Here is a 19,219-nt window from a genome sequence, read left to right as displayed (position 1 = left end):
AATAAAATACACACGAGGCTTGACCGGCAAGACTCTGAGAGGAATGAGTATAATAATTCCTCTCCACCCCTTGGCCCAGGTCGTTTTATTCACAAAAGAACTTTTTAAACAGCGTTCGTAAGAATCAGATTTCCTCTGAGCATTTCAAAACCCCCACGTGGGACAAAGTCAGATCAGAAGAAATTCTTTTAACTACAAAGAAATTATTTCCTACTTGAGCATGCATATGTAGTTCAGAGTAAATAAAAGAGGAATAAAAGGAGGAATGCGTTCAGCAAAACCCCAGAGATCATAAACAGGAATAAGCGGGAGAGACAGGATGGCAGTATTTGCCATCTCCTTGTGAAATCAGTTCCTGGCCCTTAAGGTCTATCTAAATATTAAACTACATCAAAGTGACCTACTATCTTTATGTACTGAGGATGCCTGATGAATTACTGGCCTGTGTTTTAGAATGCTTATACGTGCCTGTCAGGTGTAGAGAAAGCAAATTGCAGAAATGGAGAGGCTTGTGGGATTTGATCAGAAACTACTGTCACTGAATCAAACCCAGTCAACGCCATGCTTTCATTGCAGACACAGTGGCTTGCTTCATTTTTCATCATTCCTCATAGCAATCCCACCTGACCCCCACACTCCGGATATCTGCACCCCTACAGAAAGCACTGCAGTAGGCCAGGACCCCCCTCCGTAATCCAGCATCTTACTGTGGTTTTTAAACCGCTTTGAGGTTTTTCCTTACGAATATAAGAATAAATACATTGACAGTGGGCAACACATCTGTCTTGATCGACAACGGAGTGCGCCTCCAGAGGTGAAGCCAAACGGCTGGAGAATCGCAACGCCTGCTGCGGCTGCAGAAACCGGCAACTCGTAACTGCTGCCTCCTGCATTGTCTTTGCTGCATTAGGAGCCCCGGAGTGACCTCTCCCGATATAAAAATATTGTGGGAAACAAGCTGGACCACAAGAGCCACTCTCCAGCAACTGGGATTCAGAAGCACGGCTGCCTCCGAATGTTTGGAAGTTTCTGGGCTTTGAGACAAGATGAAAAGTGTGTTCTCTTCCGAAAAGCACCCCTGTGCATTTGCTGAGCCCCCTTGTTCTGCCTGTCCCTCTCTTCCTTACCTTGTCCCGGGGGCTGGTTGGGCTTGAGTTCGGGCAGGGCAGGCCTCTTGGCGTCCATGAGGAAGTTGTTGAAGAAGGACACCTCCTTCTTCACCTCCTCAATCTTCTCCGCATGCTTGTTGAAGATGTGCTTGCGCACAAACTCTGGGCCCTGAGAGAATAATAATAATAATAATAATAATAATAATAATAATAATAATACAGTGGTGCCCCGCAAGACGAATGCCTCGCAAGACGGAAAACCCGCTAGACGAAAGGGTTTTCCGTTTTGGAGGCGCTTCGCAAAACGAATTTCCCTATGGGCTTGCTTCGCAAGACGAAAATATCTTGCGAGTTCCTGCGGGGTTTTTCCCCTCCCCCCCCTTTCCTAAGCTGCTAAGCCGCTTATCAGCTGATCTGCTAAAAGCCGCTAAACCGCTAATAGCGCTAATCCGCTAAGCTGTCAATGGGCTTGCTTCGCAAGACGAAAAAACCGCTAGACGAAGAGCCTCACAGAACGGATTAATTTCGTCTTGCGAGGCACCACTGTAATAATAATAATAATAATAATAATAATAATAATAATAATAATAATAATTTATTTATACCCCGCCCTCCCCAGCCAAGACCGAGCTCAGGGCGGCTAACAACCAATGATAAAAACAAGTTGATTAAAATACAATTTAAAAGATTAAGATACAATATTAAAACAATTAGGGAGCAATCTCATCATAGGAGGAGAAAGGAAAAAGAAAGAGGGGGAGGGAATCAAACTGATTCTGAGCCAAAGGTGGAACAACTCTGTCTTACAGGCCCTGCGGAAAGAGATCAGGGCCCTGGTCTCATGTGACAGAGAGTTCCACCAGGTCGGAGCCACCACTGAGAAGGCCCTGGTCCTGGTGGAGGATAGTCTGACTTCCTTAGGGCCCGGGACCTCTAGGGTGTTGCTATATATGGACCTTAAGGTCCTCCGTGGGGCATATCGGGAGAGGTGGTCCTGTAGGTATGGGGATCCTAGGCCGTGAAGGGCTTTAAAAGTCAAAGAAGAAGAACGAGTTCTTTAAAAGAAGAACGAGAGCAATGGAATCGGGGAGTCAGAAAGGGAGTCCCTGAGTGTCATCTAGCCCAACCCCAATGCAGGAATCGCACCTGAAGAAGCCCTGGCAGGTGGCCACCCATCTTCTCTTTATAAGCCTTCAACAAGCCTCCCTTCCGAGGGAGCCCGTTCCACTGTCAAACATCTCTTACTGTCAAAAAGTTCTTGCTAGGGTTAAATCAGAATATCTCCCTTCGTGCAATCTGAGGCCTTTGGTTCAGGTCCTCTGGAGCAGCTTGCTCCATTTCTCGTGCAACAGCCTTCAGGTATTTGATGAGAAAGGCTCTCATTTCCCTCTCAGTCTCCTCTTTTCCAGGCTAAACATCCCCAACTCCTTCCTCCTAAGGCTTTCCAGACCCTTGATCATCTCAGTTGCCCTCCTCTGCACATCTTCCAGCTTCTATTGTAACTCACTCTACGTGGGGCTGCCCTTGAGACTGACCCAGAAACTCCAGCAGGTGCAGAATGCCATGGCAAGACTCCTTACGGGGTCCTCGCCGCGGGATCACATTCACCCGGTGCTATACCAGCTGCACTGGCTCAGAGTGGAGTACAGGATCAGGTTTAAGGCGCTGGTTTTAACCTTTAAAGCCCTATACAGCTAGGACCCTCATACCTATGGGACCGCCTCTATGTCCCACAGAGGACCTTATGGTCTTCAAACAAAAACATCTTGGAGATCCCGGGCCACAGGGAGGTTAGGCTGGCCTCAACCAGAGCCAGGGCTTTTTCGGCCGTGGCCCCAATCTGGTGGAACGGTCTGTCACAAGAGACTAGGGCCCTGCGGGACTTGACATCTTTCCGCAGGGCCTGCAAGACAGAGCTGTTCCACCAGGCCTTTGGCCAAGGCACAGTCTGACCCCCTCCTTCTGTAATCCTCACAGAACTCTAGCCCAATGGTTGCCATTAATTTGATTTTGAATTGATTTTAGAATGAATTGATTTTAGAATGCTGTGTTACTTTTATTGTTGTGAGCCACTCTGAGCCCGGCTTCGGCTGGGGAGGGCGGGATATAAATATAATTTTATTATTATGATTTTTATCAATAACCTCCTTAAATTCTGGCACCCAGAACTGGACACAGGACTCCAGGTGGGGTCTGACCAAGGCAGAATACAGTGGCACTATGCCTTCCCTTGATCGGGATGCTAGACTTCTGTTGATGTAGCCTGGAAGAGCATGAGCCTTTTTTGCTGCTGCATCATGCCGCAGGCTCGTGTTAAGCCGGGGGTCTGGAGAGGGAGGAGAGGGGCGTTTGTGCGTGTGCATCAGGGAGCATGGCCTTCCCCTTGGTCAGACCTGAAAGGCGGAAGAGAGCAGCACTATGATTTCCCTTGTTTGGGACGCTAGACTTCTGTTGATGCAGCCTGGAATAGCATGAGCCTTTTTTGCTGCTGCATCATGCCGCAGGCTCGTGTTAAGCTGGGGGTCTGGAGAGGGAGGAGAGGGGCGTTTGTGCGTGTGCATCAGGGAGCATGGCCTTCCCCTTGGTCAGACCTGAAAGGCGGAAGAGAGCAGCACTATGATTTCCCTTGTTTGGGACGCTAGACTTCTGTTGATGCAGCCTGGAATAGCATGAGCCTTTTTTGCTGCTGCATCATGCCGCAGGCTCGTGTTAAGCTGGGGGTCTGGAGAGGGAGGAGAGGGGCGTTTGTGCGTGTGCATCAGGGAGCATGGCCTTCCCCTTGGTCAGACCTGAAAGGCGGAAGAGAGCAGCACTATGATTTCCCTTGTTTGGGACGCTAGACTTCTGTTGATGCAGCCTGGAATAGCATGAGCCTTTTTTGCTGCTGCATCATGCCGCAGGCTCGTGTTAAGCTGGGGGTCTGGAGAGGGAGGAGAGGGGCGTTTGTGCGTGTGCATCAGGGAGCATGGCCTTCCCCTTGGTCAGACCTGAAAGGCGGAAGAGAGCAGCACTATGATTTCCCTTGTTTGGGACGCTAGACTTCTGTTGATGCAGCCTGGAATAGCATGAGCCTTTTTTGCTGCTGCATCATGCCGCAGGCTCGTGTTAAGCTGGGGGTCTGGAGAGGGAGGAGAGGGGCGTTTGTGCGTGTGCATCAGGGAGCATGGCCTTCCCCTTGGTCAGACCTGAAAGGCGGAAGAGAGCAGCACTATGATTTCCCTTGTTTGGGACGCTAGACTTCTGTTGATGCAGCCTGGAATAGCATGAGCCTTTTTTGCTGCTGCATCATGCCGCAGGCTCGTGTTAAGCTGGGGGTCTGGAGAGGGAGGAGAGGGGCGTTTGTGCGTGTGCATCAGGGAGCATGGCCTTCCCCTTGGTCAGACCTGAAAGGCGGAAGAGAGCAGCACTATGATTTCCCTTGTTTGGGACGCTAGACTTCTGTTGATGCAGCCTGGAATAGCATGAGCCTTTTTTGCTGCTGCATCATGCCGCAGGCTCGTGTTAAGCTGGGGGTCTGGAGAGGGAGGAGAGGGGCATTTGTGCATGTGCATCAGGGAGCGTTGCTCGGGTCAGACCTGAAGCTGGGAAACGGGGCTCACCTTGAACTTCTTCCCACTTAGGGGGCACAACCACTTGTCCTTCCCCAACTCCTGGGTGTTGGCCGTGACGAACTTCTCCACCTCCTGCTCAGGGTCCTTCTTGCCCATCTTCTGGGCCTCCTCCTCCGAGAGGAACTCCCGGGCGCTGAACAAGGGGGTCAGCTTCTCCTCAAAGGTCTTCTGCCAGTCAGACACTGTAAAGGGAGGGCAAAGTGAGCTCGTGGGGCCTCCAAGGAAGCTGCATCTTGGGAGATTTGGGACAGGGAGAAGAGTTTCCCTTGGGGGCAACTGGCTGGCCACTGTGAGAACAAGGATGTCGAATTAGATGGGCCATTTGAAAGGCAACTCTTATAGTATTGAAGTGAGCTGAGGAGCCAGGAGTTCTGGGTACCAGTCCCTGTCTCCTCACCCAAATGAACCTCTTTCTTCCCAGAAGCAGAGATGGTTATCCTCAACAAGTTCCAGTGCCGAGGGCCTTCTGGCGGTTCCCTTGCTACAGGAAGCCAGGTTACAGGGAACCAGGCAGAGGGCCTTCTCAGTGGTGGCACCCGCCCTGTGGAACGCCCTCCCACCAGATGTCAAAGAGAAAAACAACCACCAAACTTTTAGAAGACACCTGAAGGCAGCCCTCTTTAGGGAAGCTTTTAATGTTTAATAGGTTATTGTATTTTAGTGTTCTGTTGGAAGCCGCCCAGAGTGGCTGGGGAAACCCAGCCAGATGGGCGGGGTATAAATAATACAGTGGTGCCCCACAAGACGAATGCCTCGCAAGGCGAAAAACTCGCTAGACGAAAGAGTTTTCCGTTTTTCGAGGTGCTTCGCAAGACGAATTTCCCTATGGGCTTGCTTCGCAAGACGAAAACGTCTTGTGGGTTTGCTTCCTTTTTCATAAAACCGTTAATACCCAGGGAATCCGCACTCCGCAAGACGAAAAAATCGCAAGACGAAGCAACTCGCGGAACGAATTACTTTCGTCTTGCGAGGCACCACTGTAAATTGTTGTTGTTGTTGTTGTTGTTGTTATAAGGTGTACATTCTTTGTTTCTTCAGCTTGTAAACTGCCTTGGGGTATTGTAAGATAGAAAGACGGTACACAAAGTAAAAGTGATGATGATGATTCTCTCTCCTTCTCTCTCTCTCACACACACACACGATGCCCACCTTCTCCATGGGTGACCCGGTTGGGGGGGATGGGCCCCCGCACGTGGATGATCCCGCAGCGGTTGGGCATCTCATCCTCGTTGACGTACTCCGAATTGTTGTAGTAGTCGACCGAGTGGACGATGCGCAGGTATAGAAGCAGCTTGTCCAGCACCTGAAGGGAAGGAAGGAGGCAAGTAGGCCCTGGGTGGGTGGGGGGTCCGCAAGGGAAGCCCACCGGGGGTGGAGGGGGAGGCTGAGCTCACAGCAGCCCCTGGAGTTTATGGATCTCTCGAATTGTACCCAGCAGAAACATTAAAGGGGCATCACAAATGCAGAAATTGCAATATCTGTAAATATGCACTCCAAAGTAAAGGAATTTGTCAATGAATAGACTGTTCCGCATTGAACATTTTAGTAATTGTAATACCAAGAACTGTGTATATGTATGGATGTATCCGTGCAAGAAGCCGTACATTGGCAAGAGTACCAGACCAATAAAATTACACATAAATGAACATCGCTCACTGTCAGAGCTGCCCCTAGGTCCCAGCTCACAGAGGACCAACGCCAGGCTGTCGTTATGTACAGAAGTCTTTATTGAAGTTCAGTTTCCATTTCAAAGCCGCAGCGCGCAGCTCTACGTCTTAAATCCTAGACCGGCGAAGCTCCGTCTGAATCTCCTCCCCTTCCACACCAGTTTAAGACTCTAGCCTTGCTCCACCTCTTCCTTAGCTCCTTCCTCCTCTGGGCCCTCCTGCCCGCTGGGGTTTCACCCTTTCTGGACTCTTCTGATGCTGACTCCCCTGATTCTTGCCCATCCCTCCGGCGGGCTTTAGGACCTGGTTCCCTATCCGGGCTACCTGCTGTGCCGCTCGCCTGTACATTTGAACTTGGCGCGCGCGCCCAGCCGGCAACCTTCCTCTTGACCGTTCCCTCGCTCTCCGATGGAGGCGTGGTCAACCCTGACTCATCTTCTCTCGCTGGTGGTGAATACGCTGGCCCCTATACCTGGGACTCCTCCCCCCCACTACGCTCTGGTGGGGAAGCTGGTCCTGATCTCCAACTGCTGCTCTGGGAGTCCCCGCTGGCCCCTTGCTCCTGGGGTGTCCCCCTTGGGGCCCCCCTTGCCCTGGCCACCGGCGCCCCCTTCTGTGAATCTTCTGATTCACTGGAGAGGCTCATGGAATCTCTCGGGCTACTGTCATCTTCTCCTACGCTGCCCTCGGATTGCTCCCCCTCGCTCTCCATCTCCTCCCTTCCCTGTGCTCCCGCTCTTGAGTCCCTGACACTCACGAATCCGCAATAAGATATTAGAAGCCCCGTTAGTAGAACACTACATACAACAGAATAGGGACGTGGGTGGCGCTGTGGGTAAAACCTCAGTGCCTAGGACTTGCCGATCGCATGGTCGGCGGTTCGAATCCCCGCGGTGGGGTGAGCTCCCGTTGTTCGGTCCCTGCTCCTGCCCACCTAGCAGTTCGAAAGCACCCTTAAGTGCAAGTAGATAAATAGGTACCGCTTTATAGCGGCGTTTCCGTGTGCTGCGCTGGTGCCGGCTCGCCAGAGCAGCTTCGTCACGCTGGCCATGTGACCCGGAAGTGTCTCCGGACAGCGCTGCCCCCCGGCCTCTTAAGTGAGATGGGCGCACAACCCTAGAGTCGGACACGACTGGCCCATACGGGCAGGGGTACCTTTACCTTTTTACATACAACAGAAACACCAGGAAGATGATTTTGTATTTTTCATTACCTGGAAACTTAGAGTAGACCCATTCAATCTGAGAGATATCAATAGACTGTTATTACAACAGGAAGCCCGGTACATCCATCTACTTAAGACCATGACCCCTATGGGTCTGAATAGCTATCAGGATTATACATCGTTTCTTTAAGACCTCAAATTAAACTGCAGCTGTCCTCTGAACTTTAGAACTGTATGCCTTTAAGAAGATCTAGGGGATCTCATCTACCCCTATATAAAAGGTAATAGGTTCACTTCCAAATTGAAAACGCACAGAAAAGCTCAAGATACACGTTGATCTACCCACACGCAGGTGAGGAATCATATGATTATTTGCTGCCTTAAGAGTTTTTAATTTGATTCAATACATGTGATTATTATTAATATTGATTATTTTCAGTTGTTATCCCTGAGAAACGTAGACAATAACAGGATATATTAATCCGAAAGTCTTCAAACTTACACAACCTTTTTAAAATTAGGTAAGGAACCAAATGTTATATAATACTGTTTGATAATTTATGATAATTTAGAATTTAAATGTATTTTCATGTAATATTTGATACTTCCAGTTGATGAAGGTGGATACATCGAAACAGGGCCCTGTAATGGCTTCTAATCCATAACTGATTTCTGACTTCGTAATGATTGAAACGAAGACCTTCACGTCGAATCGGACTATGGACTAACATAAACTTATCTCTACTCATAAACTCTTATCTCTAATTCTGTAACGAATTACTGTGTTATACATATCTTTATGAGTTTAAAGTTTGTAATCTCTGTTAGAGTTTGTAATCTCTATTTGAGTTTGTAATCCTTGTCAGAATACACACCTTTGAATGGATTAGTTTTTGTTACTACAGTGGTGCCCCGCAAGACGAACGCCTCGCAAGACGGAAAACCCGCTAGACGAAAGGGTTTTCCGTTTTGGAGGCGCTTCGCAAAACGAATTTCCCTATGGGCTTGCTTCGCAAGACGAAATGTCTTGCGAGTTCCTGCGGGTCTCGCCCCCTTTCCCCCCCTTTTCCTAAGCCGCTAAGCCGCTTATCAGCTGATCCGCTAAAAGCCGCTAAACCGCTAATAGCGCTAATCCGCTAAGCTGTCGATGGGCTTGCTTCGCAAGACGAAAAAACCGCTATACGAAGAGCCTCGCGGAACGGATTAATTTCGTCTTGCGAGGCACCACTGTATTGATTATTGATTTGCGAGTATGGACCACTCCCACTATTGAAAGTCCCATTGGCCAGTGTGTAAGGCAGCACTGAGCTGGAGGGACCCTGGTGGTCTGACTTGGTAGAAGGCAGCTTCCTAGGTCCCCAGCTTCCCAAAAATGAAAGCTCTAGTCCCCCAACCTCCCCCATCCTCAAACCGAGCCGCTCTCACGTAAGAGTCACCTTGACAAGCTTCTCGTCCCTCTCCACGTTGAGCTCAGCGGGGTTCCCTTCCTTGGGGGGCTCTTCGGAGGGCTCCCCGCTTTTGCCCAGCAGCTCCTCCTCCTCAGCGCTGACCTCTTCTATCAGGTAGTCCGTGATGTTCTTCAAGATGGGGTTCTGGGAAGGCAAGCTCTGGGGTGGCAGAGAGAGAGAGAGAGAGAGGGAGCGCTGTGAGCTTTGCTCCCAAGAGTAAGCGCCTCTCTAAAAGGCAGAAGGCCAAGCCTTCCTTCCGACGGCTATGGGTCCAACTTCCCTAGCTTAATTCTGGCCCATGCAGGACCAGTCTGGAAAGTTAGTCTTGGTGAAGACTGGACGTTTTCATCCCACCAAAAGTTTTTGATTTGAGTTTCCATTGAAATGAGGCTGTATTTTAATATTTTAATGTTGTGTTTTAATCTTGTTTTTAAGTGGCATTTCAATTAATTTGTTTTTATATTGGGTGTTAGCCGCCCTGAGCCTGGTCTTGGCTGGGGAGGGCAGGGTATTAATAATACAGTGGTGCCTCGCAAGACGAAATTAATCCGTTCCGTGAGGCTCTTCGTATAGCGGTTTTTTCATCTTGCGAAGCAAGCCCATTGACAGCTTAGCGGATTAGCGCTATTAGCGATTTAGTGGCTTTTAGCGGATCAGCTGATAAGCGGCTTAGCGGCTTAGGAAAAGGGGGGGAAAAGGTGGAAAAACCCGCAGGAACTCGCAAGACATTTCGTCTTGCAAAGCAAGCCCATAGGGAAATTCGTTTTGCGAAGCGCCTCCAAAACAGAAAACCCTTTCGTCTAGCGGGTTTTCCGTCTTGCGAGGCGTTCGTCTTGCGGGGCACCACTGTATTTTAATATTTTAATGTTGTGTTTTAATCTTGTTTTTAAGTTGTATTTCAATTAATTTGTTTTTATATTGGGTGTTAGCCGCCCTGAGCCCGGTCTTGGCTGGGGAGGGCAGGGTATTAACAACAACAACACCAACAACCAACAACACCAACAACACCAACAACCAACCCATCCGCTTGAGCCACTGTGTTTCTCTATGGGCAGACTTTCCCTGAACTGGTGCCCGGCCAGCTGCTTTGGCCAGCTGCTTTGGGCTACAACTCCCATCAGCCATGCTAGCTGAGGCTGATGGGAATTGTAGTCCAAAGCAGCGGGACAAACACCAGCTCAGCAAAGTGCGAGAAGAACAGAGGCGACTTCCTGCATCATACGTAGACATTCAGCTGAGAACTGGCTTGCGAGGGGAGCCCTTTTCATGGAGTCGCAGCCCTTTTCATGGAAGGGACCCCCAGGGTCATCTAGTCCAACCCTCGGCAAGGCAGGCAGCGCAGCTAAGTTTCCGGGGATCGCGTACAGCAGGCTCGACCCACTGGGCCATCTGACGAGGCACAGAGAAATCCGAAGAGCAGAAAAACCCAAGGGCTGCGAGCGCCTCCCAGACAGTCCCCACCCCCCACCCCGAACTGACCGAGACTTCGGAGGCAGGGCGGGCCTCCCCGGCCCCCCACAGCTGGGTGCGGTCATCCATCGTCTGGATCAGCTTGGCCGCCAGCTTGATGTCGTTGCGCAAGATCTGCTTGTGCTGCGTGATGCCGTTGACGTTCCTGACGCGCCGGGTCAGGTCGCGGTTGACGCCGGGGCTCAGCTCGCATTCCCGTAGCTGGGCAGAGGGCGGAGGGCATGGTCAATGCCAGAACAGCTCCCCAAACCTTGCTGAAACAGGGAGGGACCCCCTCCCCGCTCCTGGCAGGCAGTTGTGTCCAGGCATCGCATTTTAATAATACACAGGCATTGTTTATCCTCTCTACCCCAGGGGGGGAAAAACCCTACAGATCGGGATATACAATTTAAGAGAAGGATGAGGTGGGATTGGTCTCTCGCAGTTCCCAAACTTTTGGGGGCCATCCTCGCCTCTCCTTCATCACCCCCCACTGCCCCCTACAAAAAGCATTATTCAGAAAAGTGGTTTGCACGGCATGTTCAAGAAGATAACAACGTGATGCAGTTCAAAACAGGAAAGATTAACTGCAGAGTTCATTCAAAATCCAGTTAAAACGATTCAGTTCATCAACACAACGGATGAACTTGATTCCAGGGATACAAGCTTCTCAAAATTTGACAGTCGTTTTGCACCCCCAGTGCCCTCCCCACTGCCCCCTCGCCTCTTAGGGTCCCCCTAGGGCAGCCTTTCTCAACCTGTGGGCCCCCAATGTTGTTGAACTACAACTCCCATCACCCCTAGCTGGCAAGCCCAGAGCTCAGGGATGATGGGAGTTGTAGTCTGTAGTGGTCAGGTGGGATTACTATGAAGAATTATGAAATATGGAGCAAGGCATTGTGTCCGCTATGAAAGCATGGCTTTGACTGGGTTCAAGTCACTGACAATAATTTCTGATCAAATCCCACAAGCCTCTGCATTTCTGGCCATTTTCTACGCCTGACAGGCATTCTGAAACACAAGCCAGTTGCTTCATCAGGCATCCTGGGTCATAAAAGATAGTAGGCAGTTTCTTTGATGTGATTTGTTAATCTTTAGATAGATCTTAAGGGCCAGGAAGAGTGTTCACAAAGAGATGGTAAATTCTACCCTTCCTTCCTTCCTGTTTATGACCTCCGGGTTTCCTGAATGCATTCTTCCTTTTTAGTTCTGTTTTATTTACCCCAGAAGTATGCATGCTTAAATTATTAGTTTTTGTAGTTTAACTTTGTCCCCATGTGGGGTTTTGAAATGCTCAGAGGAAATCTGATTGGTTCTTACGTACAATGTGTAAAAAGTTCTTTTGTGAATAAAACGACCTGGGCCGAGGGGTGGACAGACAAGATTATTATACGCACCCTCCCAGAGTCTTACTGGTCAAGCCTCTGTGTGTCTTCTATTAATCAGAGTCTAATCCTTCCTTTGCTTTGGGAATGCCACAGCAGAGTTCATTCAAAATCCAGTTAAACCGATTCAGTTCATCAACAAAACAGATGAACTCAATTCCAGGGATACGAGCTTCTCAAAATCTGACAGTCGTTTTGCACCTCCAGTGCCCTCCCCACTGCCCCCTCGCCTCTTAGGGTCCCCTAGGGAATCCCCCTGCCTCCTGCCCCCTTTGGGAATCGCCCATTTACCCGAATGTTCTGGAGGTTCCAGCAGATCTCCTTGATGTTGACGCTGCGGTCAAAGGTCACCCAGCCTCTTCGGAAAAACCTGTAAAGGAGAAAGGTGTTCGGCTGCCGGGCTTTTCAAACGCCCTCTCCCCCTCGCAGGCACACAAACCCACACAAGCCTGACACACACACACACACAGACCCTGCCTTTCCTCCAAGTCAGTTCACAAAGGGCTCTCTCATTTCAGCCACACAACGGCCCTGCAAGGTAAACTAGAGGCTGAGATGCAGCAGCTGCCTTGAAAGGACTTATTGGCTGCCAAATTGCTGGCATGACAAAGGAACATTCTGCAGTGTTTAAAAGCGGATCTGCAATTGCTTAGCAGAAGAACCTCTTATAAAGGGCAGAAATGATGAGTAAGTTGATCACAGCCACTCAGTTAAGGCTTACAGCTCGACAGAGATCTGAAAATAGGGGGGAATTCTTCCCCCCCCCACCCTCTAGAGCAGTGTTTCCCAACCTTGTGCCTCCAGCTGTTTTTGAACTACAACTCCCATCATCCCTGACTAGCAAGACCAGTGGCAAGGGATGATGGGAATTGTAGTCCAAAAACAGCTGGAGGCACAAGGTTGGGAAACACTGCTCTAGAGAGCAGGAGGACCAGTGGAACTCCCAGGGATGTGAAGCAGATCAGGAAGGATTTCTGACTCCCAACTATTTAACGAAGACACCAACTTAAATGACTCCCCCCACAACTCCTTCAGTATATTGCCAGAACGAAGAAAGCTTGGAGCAGCGGGGAGGATCTGTACAGTGGTGCCCCGCAAGACGAATGCCTCGCAAGATGAAAAACCCGCTAGACGAAAGGGTTTTCCTTTTCTCGAGGCGCTTCGCAAAACGAATTTCCCTATGGGCTTGCTTCGCAAGACGAAACGCCTTGCGCGTTCTTGCGAGTTTTTTCACTCCCCCCCCCTTTTCTAAGCCGCTAATAGCCGCTAATCCGCTAATAGGGGTGCTTCGCAAGGCGAAAAAACCGCAAGACGAAGAGACTCACGGAAAGGATTATTTTCGTCTTGCGAGGCACCACTGTATTCCTTTTTAATCTCTAAGAGCCTTTCACACCCGGTTGCAGTTAGTGGTTCTAGCAAAAAAACCAAGTTGATGCCACACGCCTGAAGGACTGGACAAATTCTATCGAGAGGCCTGTCGATGGCTCTTAGCCACAATGGCTCTGCCTCCACAGTTGGAAGGCAGCAATGCTTCTGGGTTCCAGTTGATGGAAACCGCAGGAGGTGCAAGTGTTGGAATCCTGCGAGAGCAGGTCGCTGGCCTAGATGGGCGCCCTTTGGCCTGACCCTGCAAGCTCTTCTTACCTTCTGATGCTGTTCTACAGAAAGGGGATCCTATGGAACTATTACTGATGTGACACAGACAGACACACCAGGAAGGTGCAAGAAGTCTTTGGGTGTGGGTGTGTGTTTGAAAAACGGAAGTTACCTCCTTTCTGGCTGGGGTTCTGAAAGAGCCACTCTCATGAAGCCAGGATACCTTTTGCAAAGCTGAGAGAGAGAGAAGAAAGAAGGGAGGGAAATCAAAAGCTGTAAATTTGGGGGTGGGGGTGGGTACAGGGTATGTTAAGGCGGAAATAAAAAAATAAGGTATTTTATATATATAATAAATGTTCATAAATGTACCAAGCAAACACGTACATCAATATATAAACCACATGAAAACCATATTGCACACTGTCCTGCGCTATCTCTGCAGCTTTCTTATGGCACCTGGCAGCATAGATTTGATCCAAGGTGGGAAGAGGGCACCCAATTATTCTCTCTGCAGTCTTTACAATCCTGGATAGCATTGTGTTTTCCCTGGCCATGCAGCTTCCAAACCACACACACAGACCATAAGTTAATACGCTCTCCACAGTGCAATGGTAAAATGCCATCAACAGGTCCTTTGAGAGATTGTTTTTCCGGAGGATTCTCAGAATATATTGAGAGAGGCCAGCGCCACGCCAGCTGGGTTCCACTCACCGCCACGATCTCTGCCTGGGAGATGTTGGGGGCGATGTTCCGCACAAAGAGGGAGCAGGTCTTGTGTAGGGGGCGGGGTTTGGGCTCCCCGTCCTTCTCCTTGGCTTTGGGCGGCTCCTCGCCGCCTTCCTTCGCTGGCCCCGCCGTCGCGCCGGCTGCCCCTGCTGCCGCCCCGGCCTTCTCCTCCTTCGGCTTCTTGTCTGCAAAAAAGAGACGGCAAAGAACTCTGAGCAAGGCCTCTGGGGCGGATTTCCTCCGGCTAACCGGTGGCGAGGGAACTGTGAATCCCAAGGCGCCGGAAGAGCAAGTTGACTCTTGTGAGCTGCCGGATTACACATCTCAAGAAAAAAGCACACCAGGAACTCAGGTCAATGTAAGTTTCAATAGTGGGAGTGGTCCCTACTGACAACTCAATAGTCAATAGTAACAAAAACTAATCCATTCAAAAGTACCATATTTTTTGCTCTATAAGACTCACTTTTTCCCTCCTAAAAAGTAAGGGGAAATGTGTGTGCGTCTCATGGAGCGAATGCAGGCTGCGCAGCTATCCCAGAAGCCAGAACAGCAAGAGGGATTGCTGCTTTCACTGCACAGCGATCCCTCTTGCTGTTCTGGCTTCTGAGATTCAGAATATTTTTTTTCTTGTTTTCCTCCTCCAAAAACTAGGTGCGTCTTGTGGTCTGGTGCGTCTTATAGAGTGAAAAATACGTATGCATTCTGACAAGAATTGCAAACTCAAGCAGAGATTACAAACTCTTAACAGAGTGAAAAAGAGAAATTCTTTCTAACGAATTATTGTGTTATACATATCTTTATGAGTTTGTGATCTCTGTTAAGAGTTTGTAATCTCTACTTAGGTTTGTAATTCTTGTCAGAACTGACTTGTGAGTAGGGACCACTCCCACTATTGAAACTTACATTGGCCTGAGTTCTTGGTGTGCTTTGCTCTTGGAATTACACATCTCAGCAAGCAAGCAAACAAGCTAGCAAACAAACCCCTGCATCTCTAGGTCCAAAGAACAGGAGCTTTGGTTTACCAGAGGCAACGCTTTTTTTAAAAAAGAAAAACAGACTCAGGAAAGAAACAGCTCAGGCTACAGAGGCTTCAGCAAAGCCACAGAGGCAAAATCCTTCACTCTTTTCTAATTTGGAGACTTCTAAACGTTAAGAAGGTAAGATGGGGCTACAGGATGAGGCCATCTACCCGGCCTCCTGTTCTCACAGCGGGCGACCAGATGGCCATATTGGTATGCCAGCGTTGGACCTGAGTGCCAGGGCAAACGCCCTTTTGCAATCCTTTCTTTCACTGCTCATGCATCTTAAATGTATACCGCACATTTCCGTGTACAAGACGAGTGTTTTTTCTTAGAAAATTATGACAATAAGTGGGCGCGGGGGGGGGGGTCATCTTATACACGGATAGCACATAGTGGGAACATGGGATTGGTTGCTCCCGGGAGCCGGAGATTGTCAGCGACTTTGGGGCATGTTATTGGTGGCTGCAGCAAGGGCTGGTGTTGATTGGCTGTCACTGTGGCAATTTGGCGGGCGATTTTCTGCTTCTGCTGTTGAGAGGACGGTCGATAGGTGGGTTTTGCGACGCGTGCGAGTGGCAGCGTATGTCAGGCAGATGAGTAAGGTGGGCAATCCTCCCTCCATTTTCTTAAATTGGTGCCCCCCAAAATAGGGGGCGTCTTATACACAGGGGTGTGTTATGCACGGAAAAATACAGTACATCCATTCGTTGTTGTTTTTTTCTACTGATCTCTCCACCCACCTTCCTTGTCCTCCTCTTCGGGGCGACCGCCTTCTGACTCTGTGTCAGATTCAGAAACGCTGCCTTCGTCGTAGCTGTCGTCCCCGCTGCGCTTCCGTTTGTGTTTGTGGCCGATCTGGGTGGGGCGAGAGAAAGGGAGCAGTCATTCCAAATATCTCATTTCTGGTGCATATTATCATCATTATCTTTAAATCCTGCCTCCCCCCCCCCCCCCGCCTTCCAGCCTCAGTGGCGACTTGCCACAAATTAACGCAACACGGATAAAAACGTCTTAAGAGAGACCCGTTAGGAAATAGTTAAACTACGAGAGACTTAAAATACATATAAAAGGCAGGTCTAGTAAAACACAGGTGATGAGAACAGCGTGGTGTTACTTGAAAGCCCTTCCTTTAATAGAAGACAGTCAGCTCACAAAAGGCCTGTTAGAATAAGTTCTCCTCTACTGGCTGACAAAAGGAGAACAAGGAGGGAGCCTTTGGCCTGACCCAACAAGGCTCTTGTTTCCTAACGCTTCTTTTGCACCTTTTACTCCTGGAATAACGCTCGGCCTTTCTTTAAAAAGGCAGGGAGGTTTGTTCCCCATCTATCTATCTATCTATCTATCTATCTATCTATCTATAAAAGGGTAAAGTACCCCTGGACGGTTAAGTCCAAAGGCGACTATGGGGTTGTGGCGCTCATCTCGCTTTCAGGCCGAGGGAGCTGGCGTTTGTCCACAGACAGCTTTCTGGGTCATGTGGCCAGCAGGACTAAACAACTTCTGGTGCAACGGAAATGCTGTTTTCCTTCCCACCACAGTGGTACCAATTTATCTACTTGCACTTTGACGTGCTTTCGAACTGCTAGGCTGGCAGGAACTGGGACTGAGCAACGGGAGCTCACCCCGTCGTGGGGATTCACACCGTCGACCTTCTGATCAGCAAGCCCAAGAGGCTCAGTCCAGTAGACCCGAAGGAGCGTCTCCACCCCCATCGTTCTGCCCGGACACTGAGGTCCAGCTCCAAGGGCCTTCTGGCGGTTCCCTTACTGCAAGAAGCCAAGTTACAGGGAACCAGGCAGAGGGCCTTCTTGATGGTGGCGCCCGCCCTGTGGAACGCCCTCCCACCAGATGTCAAAGAGAAAAATAACTACCAAACTTTTAGAAGACATCTAAAGGCAGCCCTGTTTAGGGCAGCTTTTAATGTTTAATAGGTTATTGTATTTTAGTGGAATTTAGTGTATTTTTGTTGGAAGCCGCCCAGAGTGGCTGGGGGGACCCAGCCAGATGGGCGGGGTATAAATAATAAATTATTATTATTATTATATCTTTTAGACCACAGAGCTACCCACGTCCCTCCCACCTATCTAACCTCCAGAAGTGCACAGACCTGCCTCCACAAACGCCCTACTCTGGCAGCTCATCCACTTCCCGCCCGCCCTGATTCAATGAAGGGAAGCATGAAGGGCCCTGCACCTTTTTGGCCTCCTTGTCCGTCTCCTCTTTCTTCTCAGCCCTCTTCTCCTCCTCTTCAGAGGCCTTCTTCGCCTTGTCCTCGACAGCTTCCTCGTCGCCAGCCTAGGACAGAGCAGGGAGGCACGTCAGACACCCCTGCCCAGCTGGCAGCAGCAAGGAAGGCCCGGCCAGGATCGCACCCGCCTCCCCAGGACCCACCTTCTTGGCCTCCTCCTTCTTGTCGTCCTTCTCCGAGGCTTTGCGGTCCAGCTCCTGCAGCCGGTTCTCTTCCTTCTTCCCCGGCTCTGCCTTCTCCTGGCGCTCCTCCTCTTCCTCCTGGTCCAGGATCTTCAGGTCGTGCTCAGTCCCGCCTTCCATCTTAATGACGGCTGCAGGGGGAGAGGGAGCCACCACCGTCAAGGCCCTGACAGGCTCTTAACTATATCATGTGGAGGCAATTCTGGGTGGGGGGGCGTAGCAGCTTTCGAACTCAGCAAAAGATCTACATGGATCCCAGGCTGCCCCAAATGCCGCCACCTTTCTTCACAACTGTTTATAAAGATAATTAAAACCGGCAGCCTAGAAGATTAAAAATATGTCAACGCCTATGTGTCTGGAGATAGGCTGTCTCGAGTAAAATAACAATAACAATAATAATAATTATTATTATTTATACCCCGCTCTCCCCGGCCAAAGCCAGGCTCAAGGTGGCTATCACCAATAAAAAATCACAGTAAAAACATAATAGGGGGGGAAGGGGGGGGGCAATTTAAAATACAGGTTAAAATGTAATTTAAAATGCAGCCTCATTTTAAAGTAGCCGATAAATCAAGACCATAACGGGAGGGAAACATAAGGGTCAGACCGAGTCCAAACTAAAGGCCAGGCGGAACACCTCTGTCTTGCAGGTCCTGCGAAAAGATGTCAAGTCCCACAAGGCCCTGGTCTCTTGTGACAGAGCGGTCCACCAAGTCGGGGCCAGTACTGAAAAAGGCCCTGGCCCTAGTTGAAACCAATCTAACCTCCTTGAGGCTTGGGACCTCCAAAGTGTTGTTATTTGTGGACCTTAAGGTCCTCCGTAGGGCGTACCAGGAGAGGTGGTCCCATACGTACCTGGGTCCTGGGCCGCATAGGGCTTTAAAGGTTAAAACCAGCACCTTAAACCTGACCCTGTACTCCACCGGGAGCCAGTGCAGTTGGTAAAGCACTGGATGAATGTGATCCCGCAGTGAGGACCCCGTAAGGAGTCTCGCCGCGGCATTCTGCACCCGCTGGAGTTTCTGGGTCAGCTTCAAGGGCGTAGAGCGAATTACAGTAGTCAAACCAGGAGGTGAAGAAAGCTTTGGCTTGTGATGAGGACAGACGCAATGGCCTTCTGGGCACCCAAAGCAAGAACTCTCCTCTGCTAGAAATCTTGAGGGAAAATCAGGTAAATCGAACCCTACTGTTGAAGAAATAACTGGCTTTGCTTTACGCATGGATCCTCTAATTTTGCTATCTGGTTATGTTAAGGAAATAGCACTAATAGAGGACAGGGAATTAATGCAATGTCTCTTAACTACTGCCAGAATTATTTGTCAAAACTGGACGGGGGGATGAGAACACCAATGAGGAGAGCATGGGTAACTTCAATGTGGGACCTTGTATATCTGGCTACGGTTGCATACAGTGGTACCTTGGGTTACATACGCTTCAGGTTACATACTCTGCTAACCCAGAAATAGTACCTCGGGATAAGAACTTTGCTTCAGGATGAGAACAGAAATTGTGCGGCAGCAGCAGGAGGCCCCATTAGCTAAAGTGGTGCTTTAGGTTAAGAAGAGTTTCAGGTTAAGAACGGACCTCTGGAACAAATTAAGTACTTAACCC

General features: G+C 49.6%; 2 protein-coding genes across 4 annotated transcripts in view; one reads left to right on the top strand and one right to left on the bottom strand.

Annotated features, from left to right (window-relative positions):
- TMEM203 (transmembrane protein 203) overlaps window positions 1–12,627 on the top strand; it is a 105,128-nt gene extending 92,501 nt beyond the window's left edge. The window contains exon 2 of the mRNA XM_081835842.1: window positions 12,612–12,627. The gene's annotated coding sequence lies outside the window, so the exon portion shown is untranslated. The remainder of the gene's footprint in view (window positions 1–12,611) is intronic.
- SRRT (serrate, RNA effector molecule) overlaps window positions 1–19,219 on the bottom strand; it is a 37,779-nt gene that overhangs the window by 1,504 nt on the left and 17,056 nt on the right. For 2 of the 3 annotated variants that reach the window (XM_081835654.1, XM_081835653.1), the window contains exons 7-17: window positions 17,570–17,739; window positions 17,372–17,473; window positions 15,919–16,033; window positions 14,142–14,341; window positions 13,603–13,664; window positions 12,126–12,204; window positions 10,480–10,671; window positions 8,989–9,159; window positions 5,870–6,023; window positions 4,709–4,902; window positions 1,128–1,278 (exon numbers count right to left, since the gene is read on the bottom strand). In XM_081835654.1, coding sequence (XP_081691780.1) covers window positions 1,128–1,278; window positions 4,709–4,902; window positions 5,870–6,023; window positions 8,989–9,159; window positions 10,480–10,671; window positions 12,126–12,204; window positions 13,603–13,664; window positions 14,142–14,341; window positions 15,919–16,033; window positions 17,372–17,473; window positions 17,570–17,739 — 1,590 coding nt within the window. Of the gene's footprint in view, window positions 1–1,127; window positions 1,279–4,471; window positions 4,493–4,684; window positions 4,903–5,869; window positions 6,024–8,988; window positions 9,160–10,479; window positions 10,672–12,125; window positions 12,205–13,602; window positions 13,665–14,141; window positions 14,342–15,918; window positions 16,034–17,371; window positions 17,474–17,569; window positions 17,740–19,219 lie in introns of those variants that run through there. The other variant, XM_081835655.1, reaches the window with a different exon arrangement.

This window comes from Podarcis erhardii (assembly GCF_964252035.2).
Source record: "Podarcis erhardii genome assembly, chromosome: 13".
Classification (NCBI taxonomy): domain Eukaryota; kingdom Metazoa; phylum Chordata; class Lepidosauria; order Squamata; family Lacertidae; genus Podarcis; species Podarcis erhardii.
The sequence above is the reverse complement of the archived record's forward strand: the minus strand, read 5'-3'. Positions and strand labels throughout refer to the sequence as shown.